The sequence below is a fragment of the Aquarana catesbeiana genome, linkage group LG07 (genome assembly GCF_042186555.1).
Source record: "Aquarana catesbeiana isolate 2022-GZ linkage group LG07, ASM4218655v1, whole genome shotgun sequence".
NCBI lineage: Eukaryota > Metazoa > Chordata > Amphibia > Anura > Ranidae > Aquarana > Aquarana catesbeiana.
This window is the reverse complement of record NC_133330.1, coordinates 188,476,737-188,497,399: the sequence shown is the minus strand read 5'-3', so window position 1 is coordinate 188,497,399 and position 20,663 is coordinate 188,476,737. Positions and strand designations below refer to the sequence as shown.

At 48.7% G+C, this 20,663-nt stretch overlaps 1 protein-coding gene across 4 annotated transcripts in view; it reads right to left on the bottom strand.

Annotated features, from left to right (window-relative positions):
* The window catches only part of LOC141103383 (coagulation factor XIII B chain-like), a 1,101,294-nt gene that overhangs the window by 768,887 nt on the left and 311,744 nt on the right, over positions 1 to 20,663 (bottom strand). For 3 of the 4 annotated variants that reach the window (XM_073592898.1, XM_073592899.1, XM_073592900.1), the window contains one exon: positions 18,393 to 18,587. The exons of the other annotated variant lie outside the window; for it this stretch is intronic. In XM_073592898.1, coding sequence (XP_073448999.1) covers positions 18,393 to 18,587 — 195 coding nt within the window. The remainder of the gene's footprint in view (positions 1 to 18,392; positions 18,588 to 20,663) is intronic. 4 annotated transcript variants of the gene reach the window in all.

The window sequence follows — 20,663 nt, the reverse complement described above, 5'->3', positions numbered from 1 at the left end:
ACTTGTGCCTATACTGCTTCTAGATTGAGGCCTATATTGTAACAAGATTAGGAGAGTTTTGTGTGACATTAGGCTTTGTCTTGTGTTGTGTCTTGCAGTGAACATGGATATCTTAATGAAAGATAATGACTTCATGTCAGTATTCATAGATATGCTAAGTGAGCTGCCCTGTCTGTGGGAGATTACCCACCCCCATTTCAAGAACCAAGCAAAGAGGAAGGCAGCACTGGAGCAATTGTGTGAAATTGTGAAGCAGGTGATCCCCACGGCAGACATCACTTATTTAAAGATTTTCATTGGTGGCCTGAGGAGCACATATCTGAGGGAGTGCAAGAAAGTCCTGGATTCACAGAGATCCGGAGCAGCAGATGACATCTATGTCCCCAGGATATTGTACAACGACAGGCTGCACTTTCTGGCAGGCCAGACTGAACCCAGGTCATCCCTCTCCAGTCTTCCTTCCACGCTTCCTTCCCCCCCAGCTGAGGCTTCTGACGCCCAACCTGGGTCTTCCAGGCCACATGTGGAGGAGCCCAGATTGAGCCAGGTATAGCATTCCTCTAAATATTTCTGCTTGTCCAATCAATGATGTTAACTAGATGTTAGTTGGGAGTACTAATTTAGGATTGTGATTGATGATGCAAAAACTAAAACTATGTCCCTTTTTCATACACAGGGAAGTCTCAGCCAGGAGGTGGCCGGCTGGCTGATATCAAGGTCCCTCCAACCCCCCTGAAAACAGAAAGTGGCAGTAGGAGGAGTACCCTAGAGGAGGCGGCTATAGCATTCTTTTGGAGGGCTACAGAGGTCCTGGGAGCACCACACACCAGGCAGGAGAACATTGCTGCCTTCATAGCATATAAAATGCAGAGGATGGAGGAGGGCCAAAAAGCCATGTGTGAGGCCCTCATATCGGAGGCTCTGGAGAAAGGTATGAGGGGCCAAATTACACCTCACACACATCTTTGGGATGGTCCTCCTCCTCCTCCTGCAGGTCCTCCTCCTCCTCCTCCTTCTCCTCCAGGTCCTCCCAGTCCTCCTCCTCCTGCAGGTCCTCCTCCTCCTCCAGGTCCTACTCCTCCTCCTGCCACATCTCCAACTGCACAGCCACAGCCCGGAAGTAAGCGTGAAAGGAAGACCAGAAAGTGAGGACCCTGGATTCAGTCTGGTCGGCCAAAAAATGCAGCCTCTTGTGGTACCACAGCCTGGGGACACACATGTCATCTGCTGCTATCCGAGTCTCTGTGAATCCCGGACCAGACTGCCCTCCCTTACATATGGACTCCTCAGGCCACCAATTTTGATGTTGAAAAATTGATGTCTGCCGTGGGGGTCCCAGGCTTCGCTAATTTCTCATGTTGATCCAGTGTTGCCTTCCTCTTTGTTTGGTTCTGAGCCCTTAATAAAGGATTTTTGTTTTGAATTATACTCTCCTATGTGTTTTACTTCAAAAAGGACAGTTTGTTTGTGAGGATTCAGGTACATTTCAAATATACAATGTGAAATGAACAAGGGACACCAACACCAAACAATCTCCTGGAGATTAAATAATAAAAGATATCAATGGAGTTGGGGTAACTTGACACACAAAACACACCCAAAAATATTCTGGAGTAAAAATAAAAATAACATTGAACAAAGATCAGCCTTGGAAAAAATCCAAACATTAAAGAAAAAAAAAGGCTTAAAATCCAAAATAAAAAAAAATTTAAAAATTTAAAACTGTCAGATGTGACAACTAATAACAATATATTCAGGGAATCCCACTAAAAAAACACAAATAAAAGTTTGTGAGAAGTGTGTGTGAATATGAGCAGCAAAACGACTTAATTCTTGTCACATTATAAAGAAGAAGAGAGTGCGCTGTATTAAACCATTTTGAACATTGCAGCGTGACGAAAATGCTGTATCCATTGCGAACGCTAAGTTTACCAGAACGAGCTGTCCCGTGTCGGAATTTCTTCTGAGCATGCGTGGCACTTTGTGCGTCGGAACAGGCCACACACGGTCGGAATTGACGCAATCGGATTTTGTTGTCGGAAAATTTTATCTCCTGCTCTCCAACTTTGTGTGTCGGAAAATCCGATGGAAAATGTCCGATGGAGCCCACACACGGTCGGAATTTCCGACAACACGCTCCGATCGGACAATGTCCATCGGAAAATCCGACCGTGTGTACGGGGCATAACTCTATGCATTCTCTTCCTTGCCTAGATGCTGACATGCTGTGTAAAAAAATTTTAATCGCCGTAATTACCTTTTTTTTTCTAATCTTCTTAGCACTTCCTGGTTTTCCTCCCATGGGAGTAGGCGTGTTTCTAGCCTCTCCCAGACCTCCCACAGTCCCCTGGGAGCTAGTCTCAGGCTTCCCAGCATGCATTGTGCAACAGCGTCATCACAACATCTCGGTGAATGCTGGGAGCACAGCATTCACCGCATACAGGAAATACATGCTTGTGGGCTTCAAATGCCTACAATGAAGATGGAAACCGCCTTCAGTGAATTTTATAAGTTATTCTTTACAACGAAATCGGACACAGGCGGACTTATTACACAGAACATGTGAGTAGATAATCATGAGAAGAAAAGTTTGTGAATGAACTCCAAAAAAAGAAAACGATAGATAGGTGGACCCCCGCTTTAATGTTCTATCCTGACATAATAGTCCTAAAACTCCAGACTGCTTATCCATGGGGTGTGTTTTTCCTTCCAATTTAACCAGGAAGTCAATTTATCATTTTTCTTGGTTGAGTGAGAGAACCGCATCCCCTGTATATCTAATGCCGCGTACACACGGTCGGACTTTGCAGCATACTTTGCCCGGCGGACTTTGACGGACTTTACGACGGACTTTCTGAATGAACGGACTTGCCTACACACAATCAACCAAAGTCAGACGAATTTGTACGTAATTACGTACGACCGGACTAAAACAAGGAAGTTCATAGCCAGTAGCCAATAGCTGCCCTAGCGTGGCTTTTTGTCCGTCGAACTAGCATACAGACGAGCGGACTTTTCGACCGGACTCGAGTCCGTCGGATAGATTTGAAACATGTTTCACATCTAAGTCCGGCAAACTTTTGAGAAAAAAAAGTCTGCTGGAGCCCACACACGATCGAATTGTCCGACAGACTCTGGTACGCCTGAAAAGTTTGCCGGAAAGGCCGCTCATGTGTACGCGGCATAACTCGGGTGACCTGCTTGCCAAGTACCTTTGAAAGCTGAAATCCGTACTTGGTTCCAGCGTGGCTTAAGACAGCGTCAGTCAGCATCAACACGTACAGTCACCTCCTAGATTGTTAAGGCTTAATCTTCAAAATGCATTCCTGTTTCAGAGGTCTTTTTTTTTTTGTTTTTTTGTTTTTTTTTGCTTTCAGTGGTCTTAAGAGCACATTCAATTTGGGCAGTGCCAGCTCTGTGGACAGCTCAGTGCCGAGTGTCTCCTAAGGCTATTTTCAAGTCAGCAATATGGTCCTCCCAAGACACATTTATTACACTTTAATTAGGTAAACCTGGCTCACGACAGTAAAATTTGGAAATTCATGGTGCATTTACGCTACTGATGACTACAAAATCAGTTCCCATTGTATGCTGCCATGAAGAAGGAGGTGACAACGACGTGCGGGTCCCCCCCAAAATCCATACCAGACCCTTATTCGGAGCATGCAGCCCGGCCGGTCAGGAAAAGGGGTGGGGACGAGCGAGCGCCCCCCCCATCCTGAACCGTACCAGGCCGCATTCCCTCAACATGGGGGGGACGGCCCCCCCCACCCCAAAGCACCTTGTCCCCATGTTGATGAGGACAAGGGCCTCTTCCCGACAACCCTGGCCATTGGTTGTCGGGGTCTGCGTACGGGGGGCTTATCGGAATCCGGGAGTCCCCTTTAATAAGGGGGCCCCCAAATCCTGGCCCCCCACCCTATGTGGATGAGTATGGGGTACATCGTACCCCTACCCTTTCACCTGGGGAAAAAAGTGTCAATAAAAAAACATACTAGACAGGTTCTTAAAGTAATTTATTAGGCAGCTCCGGGGGTCTTCTTCTGACTTTGGGGGTCTCTTCTGACTTCTACGCTCTCTCCGGCCTCTTCTCCCAGTGTCCAGTTCTTCTCACGCTCTTCGGCCTCTTCTCACGTTCTCCGGTTCTTCTGCCGGGCTCCTCCGCTATCTTCTGCTCTTTTGCCGCTTTCTTGCTAGCGTTGGCCCGGTCTTCTGCGTCGTCTTCTTCCCTGTTCTCGTCTTCCGATGTTGACACAACACTCTCTCCCACTGTAATGCCACGTGCGAGGTGCGCAACGACTTATATAGACATGGGGTGTGGTCACCGGGTGATGTCACCCGGTGACCCCGCCCCGTATGACAGCACAGTCCCGGGGCATACTGGGACTGTGCCATCATAAGGGGTGGGGTCACCGGGTGACATCACCCTGAGACCACGCCCCATGCCTATATAAGTCGTTGCGCACCTCGCACACGGCATTACAGTGGGAGAGAGCGTCGTGTCAACATCGGAAGAAGAGAACAGGGAAGACGACAACGGAGAAGAGCGCGTCTGCATCTGAAAGTTTCTGAAAGCAGTGGCGGAAGTATAGGGGTCGCTGAGGTCGCCATGGCTACTGGGCCCCATGCTGCAGGGGGCCCTTGAGGGCCCCCCTGTTTATCTTGATAGGAGGAGCGGCTGAGATCGATCTCCCCGATCGTCGTCCGAACTGTAATCGTCACTGTGCAGGGAGCTTGTCACACTGTTGTAAAGTGAAAGCAGTGTGTGCTGTGCTCTTTGTCTCCCCCTACAGTGCAGTACCCAGCAGGAAGAGGTGAGGTAAAGCACTGCCGTTTTTGAAAAGGCTTTCTGTATGTGTGTGTTCTTATATGTGTGTTTATATGTGTGTTCATGTATGTGTTTGCATGTGTTTATGTGTGTATTTATATATGTATATGTGTTTGTGTGTGTATATACAGTATATGTGTGTGTATATTATGTGTGTTTATCTATGTGTATGTGTGTGTGTGTCATAGTTGCCAACATTGTAAAAAAAAAATGTGGGACACTTTTGTGGCTGTAGGCGGAGCTGTCCAATAATTAGGGGGCGGGGCATTCGTCAGCAGGCGTGGCCTAGCAAAAATAGACAAGTGCGGCGCGCGAAAAATGGGTGTGGTTTACGCTAAATTGTGGGCGTGGCTTAAATGGGCATGGCTCTAGAGGGTGTGGTTAGAGTCTGAAATGAATGAGGGATGGAGAGGGGGAGAGAGGGGTAGAGAGAGGGAAATGACGGGACAGCAGCCCCAGATCCTACACAATAGAAATATGTGTATTCTAGAAAGTTTAACAATCAGCAGATAAAGATACTCCAAACACCTGGTGTTAGCACTTCAATCATCCCCGGCACCATGGTTGTTATGGTGTCAGGATGATTGAAGCGCATTATTTCTATTATTATATTGTAATATAAAATGAAATCATTCAACTCACCATAATGCAGAATCAGTGGGATCCCTGAGCGTGTCACCAGCCACGTCGCCTGCCACCAGCCGTCCGTCCTTGCTTCAGATGTCCGAGCAGAGTCTGTCCTTGCATCAGATGTCCCCAGCGGAGCCCCCTCACACCAGGAGTCCCCGGCGGAGCCCCCCCTCACACCAGGAGTCCCCAGCGGAGCCCCCCTCACACCAGGAGTCCCCGGCGGAGCCCCCCCTCACACCAGGAGTCCCCGGCGGAGCCCCCCTCACACCAGGAGTCCCCGGCGGAGCCCCCCCTCACATCAGGAGTCCCCGGCGGAGCCCCCCTCACATCAGGAGTCCCCGGCGGAGCCCCCCCTCACATCAGGAGTCCCCGGCGGAGCCCCCCCTCACATCAGGAGTCCCCGGCGGAGCCCCCCTCACATCAGGAGTCCCCGGCGGAGCCCCCCCTCACATCAGGAGTCCCCGGCGGAGCTCCCCCTCACATCAGGTGTCCCCGGCGGAGCCCCCCCTCACATCAGGAGTCCCCGGCGGAGCCCCCCCTCACATCAGGAGTCCCCGGCGGAGCCCCCCCTCACAATCAGGAGTCCCCGGTGGAGCTCCCCCTCACATCAGGTGTCCCCGGCGGAGCTCCCCCTCACATCAGGTGTCCCCGGCGGAGCTCCCCCTCACATCAGGTGTCCCCGGCAGAGCTCCCCCTCACATCAGGTGTCCCCGGCGGAGCTCCCCCTCACATTAGGAGCCCCCAGTGCCCCCCTCACATCAGGTGTCCCCAGTGGAGCTCCCCCTCACATCAGGTGTCCCCGGCGGAGCTCCCCCTCACATCAGGTGTCCCCGGCGGAGCTCCCCCTCACATTAGGAGTCCCCAGTGCCCCCCCTCACAATCAGGAGTCCCCGGTGGAGCTCCCCCCCACATCAGGTGTCCCCGGCGGAGCTCCCCCTCACATCAGGTGTCCCCGGCGGAGCTCCCCCTCACATTAGGAGTCCCCAGTGCCCCCCTCACAATCAGGAGTCCCCGGTGGAGCTCCCCCTCACATCAGGTGTTCCCGGCGAAGCTCCCCCTCACATCAGGTGTCCCCGGCGGAGCTCCCCCTCACATTAGGAGTCCCCAGTGCCCCCCCTCACATCAGGTGTCCCCAGTGCCCCCCCCTCACATCAGGTGTCCCCAGTGCCCCCCCTCACATCAGGTGTCCCCAGTGCCCCCCCCACTCACATCAGGAGTCCCCAGTGCCCCCCCACTCACATCAGGTGTCCCCAGTGCCCCCCCCACATCAGGTGTCCCCAGTGCCCCCCCCACATCAGGTGTCCCCAGTGCCCCTCCCTCACATCAGGTGTCCCCAGTGCCCCCCCCTCACATCAGGTGTCCCCAGTGCCCCCCCTCACATCAGGTGTCCCCAGTGCCCCCCCACTCACATCAGGTGTCCCCAGTGCCCCCCCACTCACATCAGGTGCCCCCAGTGCCCCCCCACTCACATCAGGTGTCCCACAGCGGTGCGCGCGCTCCCCCCCACCTAGAACCCCCGCCCCTTTCCATATCAGACTGGCAGCGGGGCGGGGGGTAGGCGGGCCGAGGCGGAGCGGGGCGGGCCGAGGCGGAGCGGGGCAGGGGGTGGGCGGCGACGCAGAAGCTTCGTCTAGCGCCCCCCAGCCGTCTTCCTGAACTTCCACAAAATGGCGGCCGGCGGAGACAATGTCCAACGACCTCTAGCGGCGGCGGCGGATTTTTCGGGACATTTCCCGGGACACCACAAATCCGGGAATGAAGTCCAAGTCCCGGGAATGTACCGGGAAATCCGGGACAGTTGGCAGCTATGGTGTGTTTTTAGATGCAGTGGTGGCCCATGCATTAAGGGCGCACGGGCGCCGCCCCCTCTCTCCAGCCACCACTCTATCACCAATAGATAGATTCATGCATTGCATGAACCTATCTATGGCCGCCGCTGCCACCCCCTATTCAGGCGCCCAGCTCCTTTTTGGGCGCAGGGAACCTGAATTTCAGCGGCGGGGGGTGTTTTTGAAGCACCAGATTGGAGTCATAGGCTCTAATAGGCATCAAAAAAGGTGACCTCACAGGCCACTCAGCTGTGTTAGAAAAGCGAATGACTATTCGCTTTCCTAACACTAAACTGCCTCTCCACCAATCAGGTGCTCGGGTCTGTTACCCATCACCTGATTGGCTGAAACGACAGGCGCCACTATTGGGCGCCTATCAGGAGGAGAGGACGGGAGATGTGGACAGCAGGGGACACATGGAGGACCCCACTCGTCGCAGTCACCCGCTGCCCCTCCAAGACAGGGTAAGTGCCGATGAGCGGTCGGGGGGCACACTGGGGGCATTCAAGGGCACATTGGCAGCATTTAATGGGCACACTGGCAGCATTTGATGGGCACACGGGCAGAATTTGTTGGGCACACTGGCTGCGTTTGATGGAACACTGGCAGCATTTAATGGGCACAGTGGCAGCGTTTGATGGCACAGTGGCAGCATTTGATGGGCACACTGGCAGCATTTAATGGGCACACTGGCAGCGTTTGATGGGCACACTGGCAGCGTTTGATGGGCATAGTGGCAGCGTTTGATGGGCATAGTGGCAGCGTTTGGCACAGTGGCTGCAATTGATGGCACAGTGGTGCGTTTGATGGCACAGTGGCAGCATTTAAGTGGCACAGTGGCAGCATTTGATGGGCACAGTGGCAGCAATTGATGGGCACAGTGGCAGCGTTTGATGGGCACACTGGCAGCGTTTGATGGGCACAGTGGCAGAGTTTGATGGGCACACTGGCAGCGTTTGATGGGCACACTGGCTGCGTTTGATGGGCACAGTGGCAGCGTTTGGCACAGTGGCTGCGTTTGATGGCACACTGGCAGCATTTAAGTGGCACAGTGGCTGCAATTAATGGCACAGTGGCTGCATTTGATGATTTTTTTTTCAAAAAATGCTTGCGCCCCCAAAAAATTTTGAGCACCAGCCACCACTGTTTAGATGTATGTATGCACATTTTATGTATGCACGTTTAATCCTGACACCCTATATGTGTACAATCAGGACTGATTTTTTTTTTCTTGCTCGTTCAAAGTACCAGCAACAAAATGCTGTTCCTCTGAAAAGCGATCCATGCTCAGATCACTTTTCAATGGCATTTGACAGCCGGAAAAGAGGCAATATGTTGCCTCCTGACCACCTGTTTTAACCCCTTAAAGTGATTGTAAAGGTTTTTTTTTTTAAATAACAAACATGTCATACCTTCATTGTGCAGTTAGTTTTGCACAGAGTGGCCCCGAACACCGACTTCTGGGGTCCCTCGGCGGCTCTCGCGGCTCCTCCTCTTAGACATCCCCCTAGGAAAAGCCCTGTCCAGGGGTCAGGGGGCCCTTCATGATTTCTTGCATCGGGGCCCTGAAGGTTTTAGTTACGCCACTGTCTGAAAGCGCAACTTGCACGCAAGACGAGCGCTTTGCTGTGAGTTTCGAAAATGTGGAAAAACATGTGTCACGCTTGCCTTGCCATTTAGGCTGCATTCCCATCTGCGTGTTTCAGAATGCCCGGCAACTCATACAGAAAATGTGAGCTGTGGACACATGGAAATGCGCGTTGCACTTATGTTGCTATTTAGGCTACGTCCACATCTGCGTGTTTCAGAATGAGCGGTAACTGGCACAGAAAACGCACGCTTTGCTGTGCATTTAGAAAAGACACACAAAAATGCGGATTTCACTTGAGTTGCCATTTAGGCTACGTTTTCATCTGTGCATTTACAAATGTGCAGCAACCCACACAGAAAATGCATGCTTTGCCTGCTTTTTAAAAACATGCGATTTGCAGCGCGTTTCAAAAACCGCAAATCCCTCTTGCATTACCATTCATTTGCATCTGCGCCTTTCTGACTGCATGGCAAGATAACGCATGCTTTACCGTGCATTTTGAAAATATGTGGAAACACGCATCATGCTTGCATGAGCATTAGTTGCATCTGTGCATTTTGGAACACACGACAACCCACAAGAAAATGCATTTGAAAAACATGCGGCCATTTAGGCTGCATTCTCGTCTGCGCATTTCTGAACGAATGGCAACTAGAAAGAAAATGCATGCTTTGCCATGTGTTTTGAAAATGCGTGGCAATGTGTGCCATGCTTATATTACCATTTAGGCAAAATTAGCATCTGTGCATTTTCAAACATGTGGCAACCGACATGAAACGTGTGCTTTCTGAAACTCAGAGCCCGCGTTTGTGTGTTTCTAAAAGCACAACTTGCACAGAAATTGTGCGATTTGTTGCGCGTTTCAAAAACACATGGAAATACGTGTGGACTTCGCATTGCCATTTAGGCTGCATTCACATCTGTGCATTTCAGAATGTGTGGCAACTCACACTAACACGGCCTTTGTTGTGCATTTAAAAAATGCCCAGAAATGTGCATCACGCTTGTGTTGCCAATTACACTGCATTTGCATCTCTGCGCTTTTGTAAACATGCGGTAACCTGCACAGAAAATGCATGATTTGCCTTACGTTTTGAAAACGTGTGGCAGCACGCATCGTGCTTGTTTTATCATTTATTTGCATGTGCGCTTTTTCAAACACACGACAACCCTCAAGAAAACACACACTTTGCCATGCATTTCAAAAACATGCAGCAATGTGCATCACACTTGTGTTCTCATCTGCACATTTCGGAACGCATGGAAACCCAAAAGAAAATGTACGCTTGCCATGTGCTTTTGAAAATGCGTGAGAATGTGCGTCACACTTGCGTTACCATTTAGGCTACATTAGCATCTACACATTTCCGAATGTGAGGCAACCTGCATGGAAAACACATGCTTTCTGCTTTTCAAAACGCACAGCAAAGCGATATTGTGCAAGTTTTGCTTTCAGAAACGTGTAGATGCAAACGCTGCCTAAATGGTAACACAAGCATTCACATGCATTCGCAGCTGCATATTTCTGAAAGCACAACTCACACAGAAAACATGTGCTTTGCTGCGTCTTTCAAAAAACATGCATCGGGGTTGCATTGTTTAGGCTGCATGCACATCTGTGCATTTCAGAACACTCGGCAACTCACACAGAAAATATGCACTTTGCTGTGCATTCTGAAAAGGCGCAAAAATGCATGTCACACTTGAGTTGTCATCAGGGGTGGACTGACCATTTAGCCACTCGGGCACTGCCCGAGGGCCCTGGGCCACTAGGGGGCCCCATCAGGGTTGCCAGCCTCACTAAAACAAGGGACAGTATGTATAAATCTGTGTTTTTTTTACATCTGTCTGTGTATACTGTGTGTACATGTATGTGTATACTGTGTGATTGTATACTGTGTGTGTGTATACTGTGTGGCCCCATAATCTCTGATTGCCTGGGGGCCCCATAATCTCCTATTGCCCGGGGGCCCCATGAGTTATCAGTCCGCCCCTGGTTGTCATTTAAGCCGCGTTTGCATCTCCATGTTTCCAAACATGCGGCAACCCGCACAGAAAACATGCATTTTGCCCTGTTTTTTTAAAATGCTCGCTTTGCCATATGGTTCAAAAACGCGTGTCCCAGTTACCATTTGTTTGCATCTGCACCTTTTTGAACATATGCAAACCCACAAGAAAAAGCACACTTTGCCGAGTGTTTCGAAAAAGCACAGCAACAGGTGTCACGCTTGCATTAAGTTTGCATCTGTGCGTTTCCAAATGCGTGACAACCCGCACAAAAAATGCACACTTTGTACACATTTCAGAAACACGTAGCGTGTGGCGATACAAGCGTGATGTGCGTTTGCAATCCATTTCTTAAATGCGTGGCAAAGCATGTGTTTTTGGTGTGGGTTGCACGCAGATGTAAATGAAGCCTAATTGTTAATGGCACCCCAATCACGGTTAGCAGATGCGTGTTTTGTCACGCAACAAAACGCACTACAAATGTGCCAAAATGCATGAAGGGTTCATTTCTACTGTCTGTTCTGTAAAATTCCATGTTATTTATTATATTCCTATTATCCGAGATTGACTTAGAATGTGTTTTCTTGTTAGATATGTTTTGACTAATAAGATTAGAATGGCTGTAATGATTGTATTGTTCTGGAACACTTTGCCATGACATATGCAGGACATAACCCAGTGTCTCTTACCAACCTGTTATACATACTCTAAAACCTCTCAAATCCACCACAAGTGACATGACAAGGTTTTTGGAGTAAATAGTCTGACGGCCTTTTATTAACAATTATCATAAATATAATAAATAACTTTTAAATAGCTTTTAAATAACCGTTAACCGACTTTTAAAATATATCCTTTTTTGGGGTCTTCGAGGGCAACGACACACAACCTGGTCAATGCGACCAACTCTTTTAAACTTTAGGCCTCCAGTCGCAAGTCCCTGACTCCGAGACGGTACTCAACCATTCGCAGTGTCCTACCTTTTAACCCTTCCTGGTTAACCCCTCGTTAATCGGTAGGTACCTGAGAACCCCATACCACAGATGGGTCCCAAACATGTTATATGTATATAACAGCCATTTTCTCCTCCTCCAAAGACCCAACACTGCCACTGCGTGCACCTCCACACCTTCAAGCTCGCTGTATGCCTTCCTGCAAACCCAGCGCCCAAAGGTCGGTTCACACGTCATTAAGGTCTACCCCGTCACTCCTAGGATACCTCCAAGTATCCACCTCCAGCTACCGGTGACATATGGCCACTCCTCCATTCCTGATTATGAACCTGCCCACTTCCTTGTTGACTTTTACACGGGCCCTGTTCACCTTTTTTGCTGACCAAGCCCATCGTCAGGACGCCCTGCCCACCCTATCTGACCAAACTATGATCATCCCGGGAAAAGCCAAACGTAAAAAATCTTATTTTACGTCCCATATGAGATCCCTCATAGACCTGGCTCCCATGTTATTCCCCTCCACATGTAGCACCAAAATGTCTGGTGCCCTGTCTAAAAACGGGAGAACCTGTGTACCTCTGTAAGTACCCTGTTCCACAGCATACCCGGAACCCCGATCCATCGGACCTGAGCTTCCTGTCTGGGGATGCCCAACTGCCTACCGTTTGGCCGAACATCAGCTCGTCTGGCCCCCAGTATACATAGGAGTGACCTATGATCCACTCTAGGCCAACCTCTCCCTCTGTAAACAAGAAAATGACAACACAAAACAATAAGCTCCCCCCACGAAACTGCAATATAATGACAGCCCGAAAAAACCATGTTAGACCTAATTCTGAATCAAATGTGGGCTAATATAAAGCTTAAATCTCTCCGAGTCCCACCGCCCGATGCGCTTGACTGCTTCATAACTAAGACCCGCCCTAGAGGCCTCCGTGGCCGCCCCATGCGGAAAGAATGGGAAGCGTAACTTTTTGGGTCGTGGCCGGCCACAGTCAAACACTTTCTAAATACGGCAATGAACTGGAACCTTGACAAGGATGACCCGTTCCTATGTATAAGAAACGAGCCTTCAAACTCAGGACGCATGTCCCGGAAAGACTCCACCACTCTTACCGGACAAATGGGTGACTCTGGGATTCAGAAAACTTCAAGTTGCATGCCCTTACTGGTCTGATCCGTTTTTGAACGTCGTACCCACAGTGCAACCGAGTCCCCCAAATAATCGACCTCATGTACCAGCAGCCTCCCTTTTTCCCGTTTTGAAGGGCTGACTAGCTCGCTTATCCGTAACGCCCCAACGAAAGCCAATGCGAAGGCCGCACGGAAAAGAGTACATTCATACTCTAAGCTGCAAACCCTGCCTAAACACGAAAATAAAACTTGTAACATGTCAAACGAAACTGGGCGTTGCCCTTCCCTCTTCTTATGCGCCCTCCTGTACCCCTTTACTGCTTGTTTCACACAGAAATCTTTCATATAATCCTGTTGCCCTTGCAACTTGAAAAGAAAGGCCAAACCTGCCAATTTACAATCAATGACAGCTGCCGAGATACCCTTCTCTAGTCCCATGTTAATAAAATAAAGGACTGCGTGGTTCACCTCTTGACCATCGGGGGCAATCTCAAGCCTATGCAAGCATGCCAACCATTCCTGCCATACCTTCGAGTAGGCATTCCAAGCAGACGTACTCATGGAGCGTTGAACCCACAGTGTTGCGTTTTCAAGGCAATGTCTCACATCCAGTCAGGACAGGTGACCCCGAGCTGCTCCTCGTCAGGTGCCAACTCCCGGGACCTGTCCCACTGAAAATGAGACAAAGCGTCAGCCACAGTGTTGTCAACCCCCAGTAAGTGTACAGTGTAAATGAAGGCATTCAATTGCAAACAGCGCAGTACCAAATGGCGCAGCAACCTGACCACTGGCATGGACGTCGCCGACAAGCGGTTAACCACCTGGACGACCCAAAGGTTGCACAATTGAGAAGCACTTTCAAGTTGCGGAAGGATTCCCCCCATATTTCCAATGCTACTACAATCGGAAACAGTTCCAGGCGGACTAGGTTCTTCAAGAAACCAGCCTCCCTCCACGCTGGAGGCCACCGTGCTGCGCTCCATTTTTCCCGAAAAACGGCCCCATAGCCTGTGGAGCCCGCAGCATCCGTGAAAAACTCCTATTTACAATTGCTGATGGGTCCAGACATCCATAGAGTGTGCGCATTGAACAACTCCAGGAATTCATGCCACACCCGCAAGTCTTCTCTGTGTTCCCTGTTGAGACCCACAAAATGCGTCGGCGCCTTGACTCCAGCGGTTGCTGCAGACAGCTGGCGACAAAAAACCCTACCCATGGGAATTATTCGGCAAGCAAAATTTAACTTTCCCAATAAAGATTGTAACTGTCACAACTGCAACTTGCGTAGTATGCCCCATTCCATGTGCATGCTAGCAGTCGAAAACTGGATGAACCAGTAAAAGCCGAAAGGCCGAATCGATATCCACTTTCGCTATCAGTGACCCTTGCCCATAACGTCGAACCCATGATACCGCTGCATCAAAAGTGTACATCACTGCACACGCCTCATGAGCAATCTAATTATTGACCGACCCACCCTTAGTGAATCAATCTGAACTTGTTTGGCTCTTTTTTGGGAACTACACCCAATGGAGAGACCACCAGATCTGGAAGAGGAATTGTACTAAAAGGGCCAGACATGCGCCCCAGCTTGACCTCCTTCCCGAGTTTTTCCAAGACCACTGACTGATGCAGCAGGGCCAAATGTAAGTTCTTTGCTATGGGTGAGACGGTTGCCAAAGAGCATGGTATTTTGAAACCCCTAGCGAATCCCGATTCTAATAACTGTGCTGCCTTCTGGTTGGGGTACCTACTGAGGAAAGGAAGCATTCTTTCCACCCACACTTGCCAAGATGGCGAACGCTTGCCACCAGTTTGAAAAAGTTGAGGAATTAACCGATATCTGCATTTTTCCTCATCCTCCTTCTTGCTTTCCTCAGGCTTCAAGCTATCCAGATTGAATTTCTCCAGCGGCAATAATGTGAAGATCTCCACATACTCCCCTTTCCAAATTTTTTCTTTTATGTCAGTTTTAAGATGGGCACCCTGGGGGCCCTCAAAACAGACAAACCTCGCTTTTTGCGGAGTCCACCAACCTAACTGAATCTGTTTCTCTCCTGCCTTTTCCTGGCTGTCCGGAGCCGGAACGTTGACCGGTACTTCAGGAGACACGACTACCTCTGTAACTCCACCCACCACCATAACAAGTGAATCTCCTACAACCCTGGCCGTGACTGTTGACAGTGGTGTGACCATTGCAGCCCGAGCCTTACCTTGTGGCGGGGCCCACACCTGCGCCAGCGACAAACTGGACCCTGTGCCTGGCTCAAAGCGCTGCACTAAGTCACACAAGCCCGTCAGTAGATCCTGAAGGCCTGCCCTGTAAGTATTGTGTCCCATGTCCCTAGGCTGTTCCGTGAGGGGCCTGTCACCTCCTGCCCCCCTTCCATTACCGGGGACCCCTGCTTACTACCCTGACCCAACAAATCTTTTAGTAAAGGAGAGACAGATAAAGAAGAAATACACTCACCGGGCTGCCCCGGACTGGGCCCACCAGCCGCCATTCCGGAATCCCCCACTGACGGATGTCCCTGGTCCTCGTCCCCTTCCAACCCGGACAGTTCACCTTCCAATTTGTCGCTGCACTCATCCGGCCAAACGACCACTGACTGCACCCCAGATGGTCCTGCTCTGGTTGCCGAGGGTCTGCGTTGCTATTCCCTTCCTTCTCTCCGTCCTGACACGCCAGACCCGCTCGCATCGCTGGACTTCTGATCCGTCCCCTGGCCCGGGTATCTGTTGCTCATCCTCCGCCATCGCCCACGACTGTCACAGTGCTCTGCATGGTCCTCCCTCTGGTCACCACGGGTCTGCTAGCCGCCCCGGCAGCCTGGCCAGCATCCTGAGGCACGGCTCTCCCTCGCTGGGCCGACTGGCTGCTCTGTCCCTCTCGTGTAGCCCTGGCTGCATGCTCCTGGCATCTGCAATGAGCAGGGGGTGGCGGAGCCATGTGATGTGCTGGGCTCCTCTACCGTTGAACTCCTGCCTCTGCACTGTGTCCTCCTGCTGTCTCCACTCCCAGATCCCTGGGGGTGCTGTGTGATGGGGGGGTGGAAGGTCTCTGACTGGCCCCTGTTGCCTCTGACCACCAGGAGAGGTGTCAGGGCTTAAGCGATCCGGCGGCCTGGACCACCGACCACGCTCTCCATTCCACGATTATGGCCGCCACCCGTGCCTGCAGCCAGCCCGTTCCTTGTGAAGCTGCAGCCGCTCTTAGCTGGGCTATCACTTGGTTTATTGCTGCCATTGCTGTCTCTGATATGGAGAGCGTGTGAATCTCTCTCTCCACCGCTCACAGACTGACACCACTTCACCCTCTCCTGCTCTTCCTAACCACGCGTGCCTCCCTGCTCTGACCACCCCCCTTTCCTTAAAGGGGACAACTTCCTATACTAATGCATGAATGAGGCTGTCCACATTGTCATGCCACCCCTCCGTCCATCCCTTTCTTCTCCTTACTCCGGGACTCCCTTGACATTTTGACATATGCCTCTCACAGAAAATATGATGAGATTGCACATTATATGGAGAAAAACACCTATTAGAATTGTTATTCTATTTTTCTGTAATCAAGTCCTGAATGTATTGTAACCCATCCTCTTTTATTCCTTTTAAAACAATGGCCGATTGGCCATAATAAACAAGTACATTTTGATTTCATCTTGTGTGCGAGTCAATTTGTACTTCTGGAATTCCAGGGAGAGGTATCCAGCAGATTGAGGTCTGCAGGTATCCAGTCTGATTGAGGGGTATAATGTTAGCAGACCTTCACCTAAGATCGCTCTGAATGATGCACTATGTTCCATGCTAGGAATTCCCCACACGGCTGTTGTTCATATTTGTATAGTATGTAAATATTAGTAGATGTTTCTTTTAGCTGTGTTGAGTGGCAGATGTACAAGGAGCAGACACCAAAAGGAACAAGTTGACAATATACAGTATCTTGCAGTAAAGTCCCAGCACGGGATACTGGCAAAATCTACAATGTACATACAGTACAAGCATAAATAAAGTGCACTGCCTCTTTAACAATCAATATCCGTGTCATGTGGTGTAAGCCAAATAATAATGTGAGGTGAACAAATTTAAATCATATAAATGAAACAAGTCAAACTAATGGAAAAATAAAGATAAAAATCAATGAAAAAAGTCCTTGATCTCGATCCTCCAATGCATGTTCTGTGTCCTCTTCTGTCCCTCTGGCTGACTGCATCCGACACCTCCTGCTCCAAGTCAAATGTGCCAGGCCGAGGAGGAGGACGGTTTACAGTGCCTTCTCATTGGCTCAGGAGGCAGCAAAAAGTGGACAGTTTTTACAAACTGTGAATTTACAGACGTTTGGAAACCCTGGTCTATACTCAGCCCAAACATTTTGTGTCCTGTACTGTATGACCAAGAAAAGTTATTTGTGGCCAAGTAGTATCCTGAAAATGTACCCTTTGTCTTGAATCCCTCCTTAAAATAGCAGTATACATCCTATATATAAAGCCTTATAGCTGTATGTCTGCAATGTGAGTATGGCACTGAGCCTCTAACTGCTAGTTTCATGAGGTTTGGATTGAGACTTGATGTCCTCACTGTGCTGCTGCCTGTTCTCCTTGCTGGAGAGAAATCTGTACCTGAGGACCTGCAGACAAGCATCTTCCTGCTTCTGTTTCATTCATTCTGTGGATCTTTGCTTTCTGAAACTTCCTCGCTATTGCCCAATTATTTCTCCATCAGCTCCCAGGGAGGCAGCTCTGAGATAAGTAAAGAAGGCCTTTCTTGCTAAGATGGCCAGCTGTACATAGATATGCCGTGAAGAACAAGGCATAGTAAGACAAGAATATCAGCTGCAGGGAGTCCACAGGCAGTACTAGATAACAGAATGCAGGGAGGGGAGGAGAAAAGCACCAGACCACCTGTAGTGCAGTATTGTTTATTCAGACATAATAAAACTTAAAAAGCAAGTATAATACTCATAAAAGTCCCGGTAAGGAGCACATGCAATTCTGACAGGAAATCAAAATTATTTGGTGTGAGCATTGGGGTGGCACTGTGAGTGGGGGGGGGGGGGGCAGGTTAGTTTGCCACCCCCCCCTCCCCCTCATTAAAAAAAAAAGAATTTCCAGCACCTGCCGCCACTGCTCACTGCCATCATTCTGTTGGTCATGCAGGAGTATGGTTTCTTTAGACAGAGTTACAAAACCATCGCCAGAGAGATTTCCATACACAGGGATGACATCGACGACTGCTCTGAGATCCTCAAAATGATTTCAGCATGGCCCATAACATTATTTCTCCCAGTAACACAACCTTAATGGGGCACCTAACTACATCACCACTACAAACATTTTCAAAAGGTGAAGCCTGTTAATATAATGTCTGACTGCACTGATGAAAAACATACAATGTCTGCATTAGTATTAGAGTTTACTTACTATAACACTTTGGCTCAGGATTCCATCCAGTTTTTGTACAAGATGTTGTTCCATAGTGATATTTCTTGTCGGATAGAAACCCAGAATAACAGTTATAATAAAACCAACTATAATAACCCGGAGTTATTGGAAAATGGTAACTTGACAAATCATCGATATATGCATTTTGAGGATTAGGGCGAGAACATGTTTTGCCTGTAGAAAATAAATAACCTACATTTAGTTTTAGAAGAATACAATAAACCAAAATAATTGTCCTATTATGTAAACATTTATGCAAGCTGTATTTAAACACAATATTTCACATTTCTGATATGTGTCTGCTGTACCATGTACTTGTATGAAAAAATATCCTGTTCTTTGTATTGCTTCCTTTGTATGATATTCCAGGTGTTCCTGACAGTCCCTTTGCTTTCCTATTAAAAACTGACCACACTAAGCATGAGAGCACAGCATGGTCAGTTCTATATGCTATGCTATTCTGAGAACTCAGATTGCTTTGCTCCAATGATCAGGCTTCTGCTGACACGCATGGGAAGACCAGTGTTCTGCAGTCGCCCCCCCCCCCCCCCCCAGCCCAGTTCTCTGAGCTCCTTATGCAGCTGAGAAGAGAGGTTATGTGATCACTTAATAAAAGAGAAAAATGTATTAATGTGTTCATACTGTATGTATACATAAATATATTGCCTTTCATTTCTATTTTAAACAGAATAGGTTGTTTTGCAAGGTGAGGGTTCACATATACAGTACTTAAACTATCTAAAGGTTTGCAGTAACAGTCAAATCTATTCTCCATTACAGCAAACTGTACTTTGGTCTAAAGGTCATTCTTTACATCATTCTTGATGTTCATACAAGAACTGCTAGTTTTTAAGGCATGTCTTGCACATGCTAAAGTTAATGTCTATTTTACAAAAAAAATATTTGTAGTATATTTTTCCTATTAAAAATATTCAAAAGGCAAAAAAAGGAAACGTATATTTACTTATTTATTTTTGTATTTTAATTAATACATCTTTGTGTTTGGGGAACAATGACTGTGTGTTTACAACATCCAGGCATCTCTAAGGCCCCATTCACACTTCGCAATTTGCAACTGCAGCCAGAATGGCAACTCTTATTTGGGTGCCATTATCCTTCAATGGGACCCCAAAAGTGAGAAGATTCTGCCGCAATTGTTGTGTGGTAATTGCGCCAATCTGTCCCTTTAAAAATTGTGTGATGCATATCACCTGAAAAGGAGCAGGAACTAGGCTGGCCCTATGTGACACGCAGAATCACGTAACAATCGCTCTTTGAGGCTAGGTTCACACTGGAGATCACAGCAGCTCACAACAAGAGTCCGGTGCGTCTCCATTCACCATTTCATGCCTGATTTCAGCCCAAATTTTGGGCTGAATTTTTACCTGAAATGGACCAAAAGACGCACAGGGCTCCTGTGCAATTCGCACCAGAGCCCCTCCAGAGATGTAAGAACCAGCTCCAAAGAGAGCCGGTCACAAGCTCCTGAAATGTCAATTGGATGCGGGGGAAACCCGTATCCAATTCGAATAGGTGTTAACTCAGCCTGAAAGTCCCATAACCAGAAAGCTTGTTCCCACTATACAATACGTGAATAGGGCCTTAAACTGTTGGGGACTGATCATTTAGTGTGCATAGCTTCAATTTGCGGGCTTTTTAAAAAATATTTTCTCCTTGCAGTGCTGCAAGGCCAAGTTAAAGGACAATTAACTCCAAATTTAGGTGAACACAAAATCATCAATTTCATGGCAAAATTACTTTTGCTGAAATTTTGGGCTCACCCGATTGTAAAGCGTGATACACGGGGAAAATGTCGGTAGACAGCTGCCGATTTGAAAGAAACCAGCTGACATTCGGCCTGTGTGTATGTCAGTCTGTCCGACAGAAACCAGCCATTTATCCTGCTTCTGTCTTACATGCATGCTGGAAAACCCAGCAGCCAATCGACTCCCGATTAGTGCTCTCAGCCAAAGAGAGAGCTGATCGGAGTGTTGTTGCGTGTGGGGGGGGGGGGCTTTGGGCGCCCCCTTATCAGAACACAACAGCCTAGTGGGGGAGATCGCTATACTTAGTGCGAGCCTAAAGCCATGTATTACACACACATTTAGGCACGTCAAGCATTTGAATGTTAATGGATTCCAGTCACCAGAAAATGTATTTATTCTGGCTATTGGAATGAATTAACACTCAAACGCTTGACGCGTCTATCATATAGGTATATATATGCTCTTTAGCTCCTCTCCAGACATG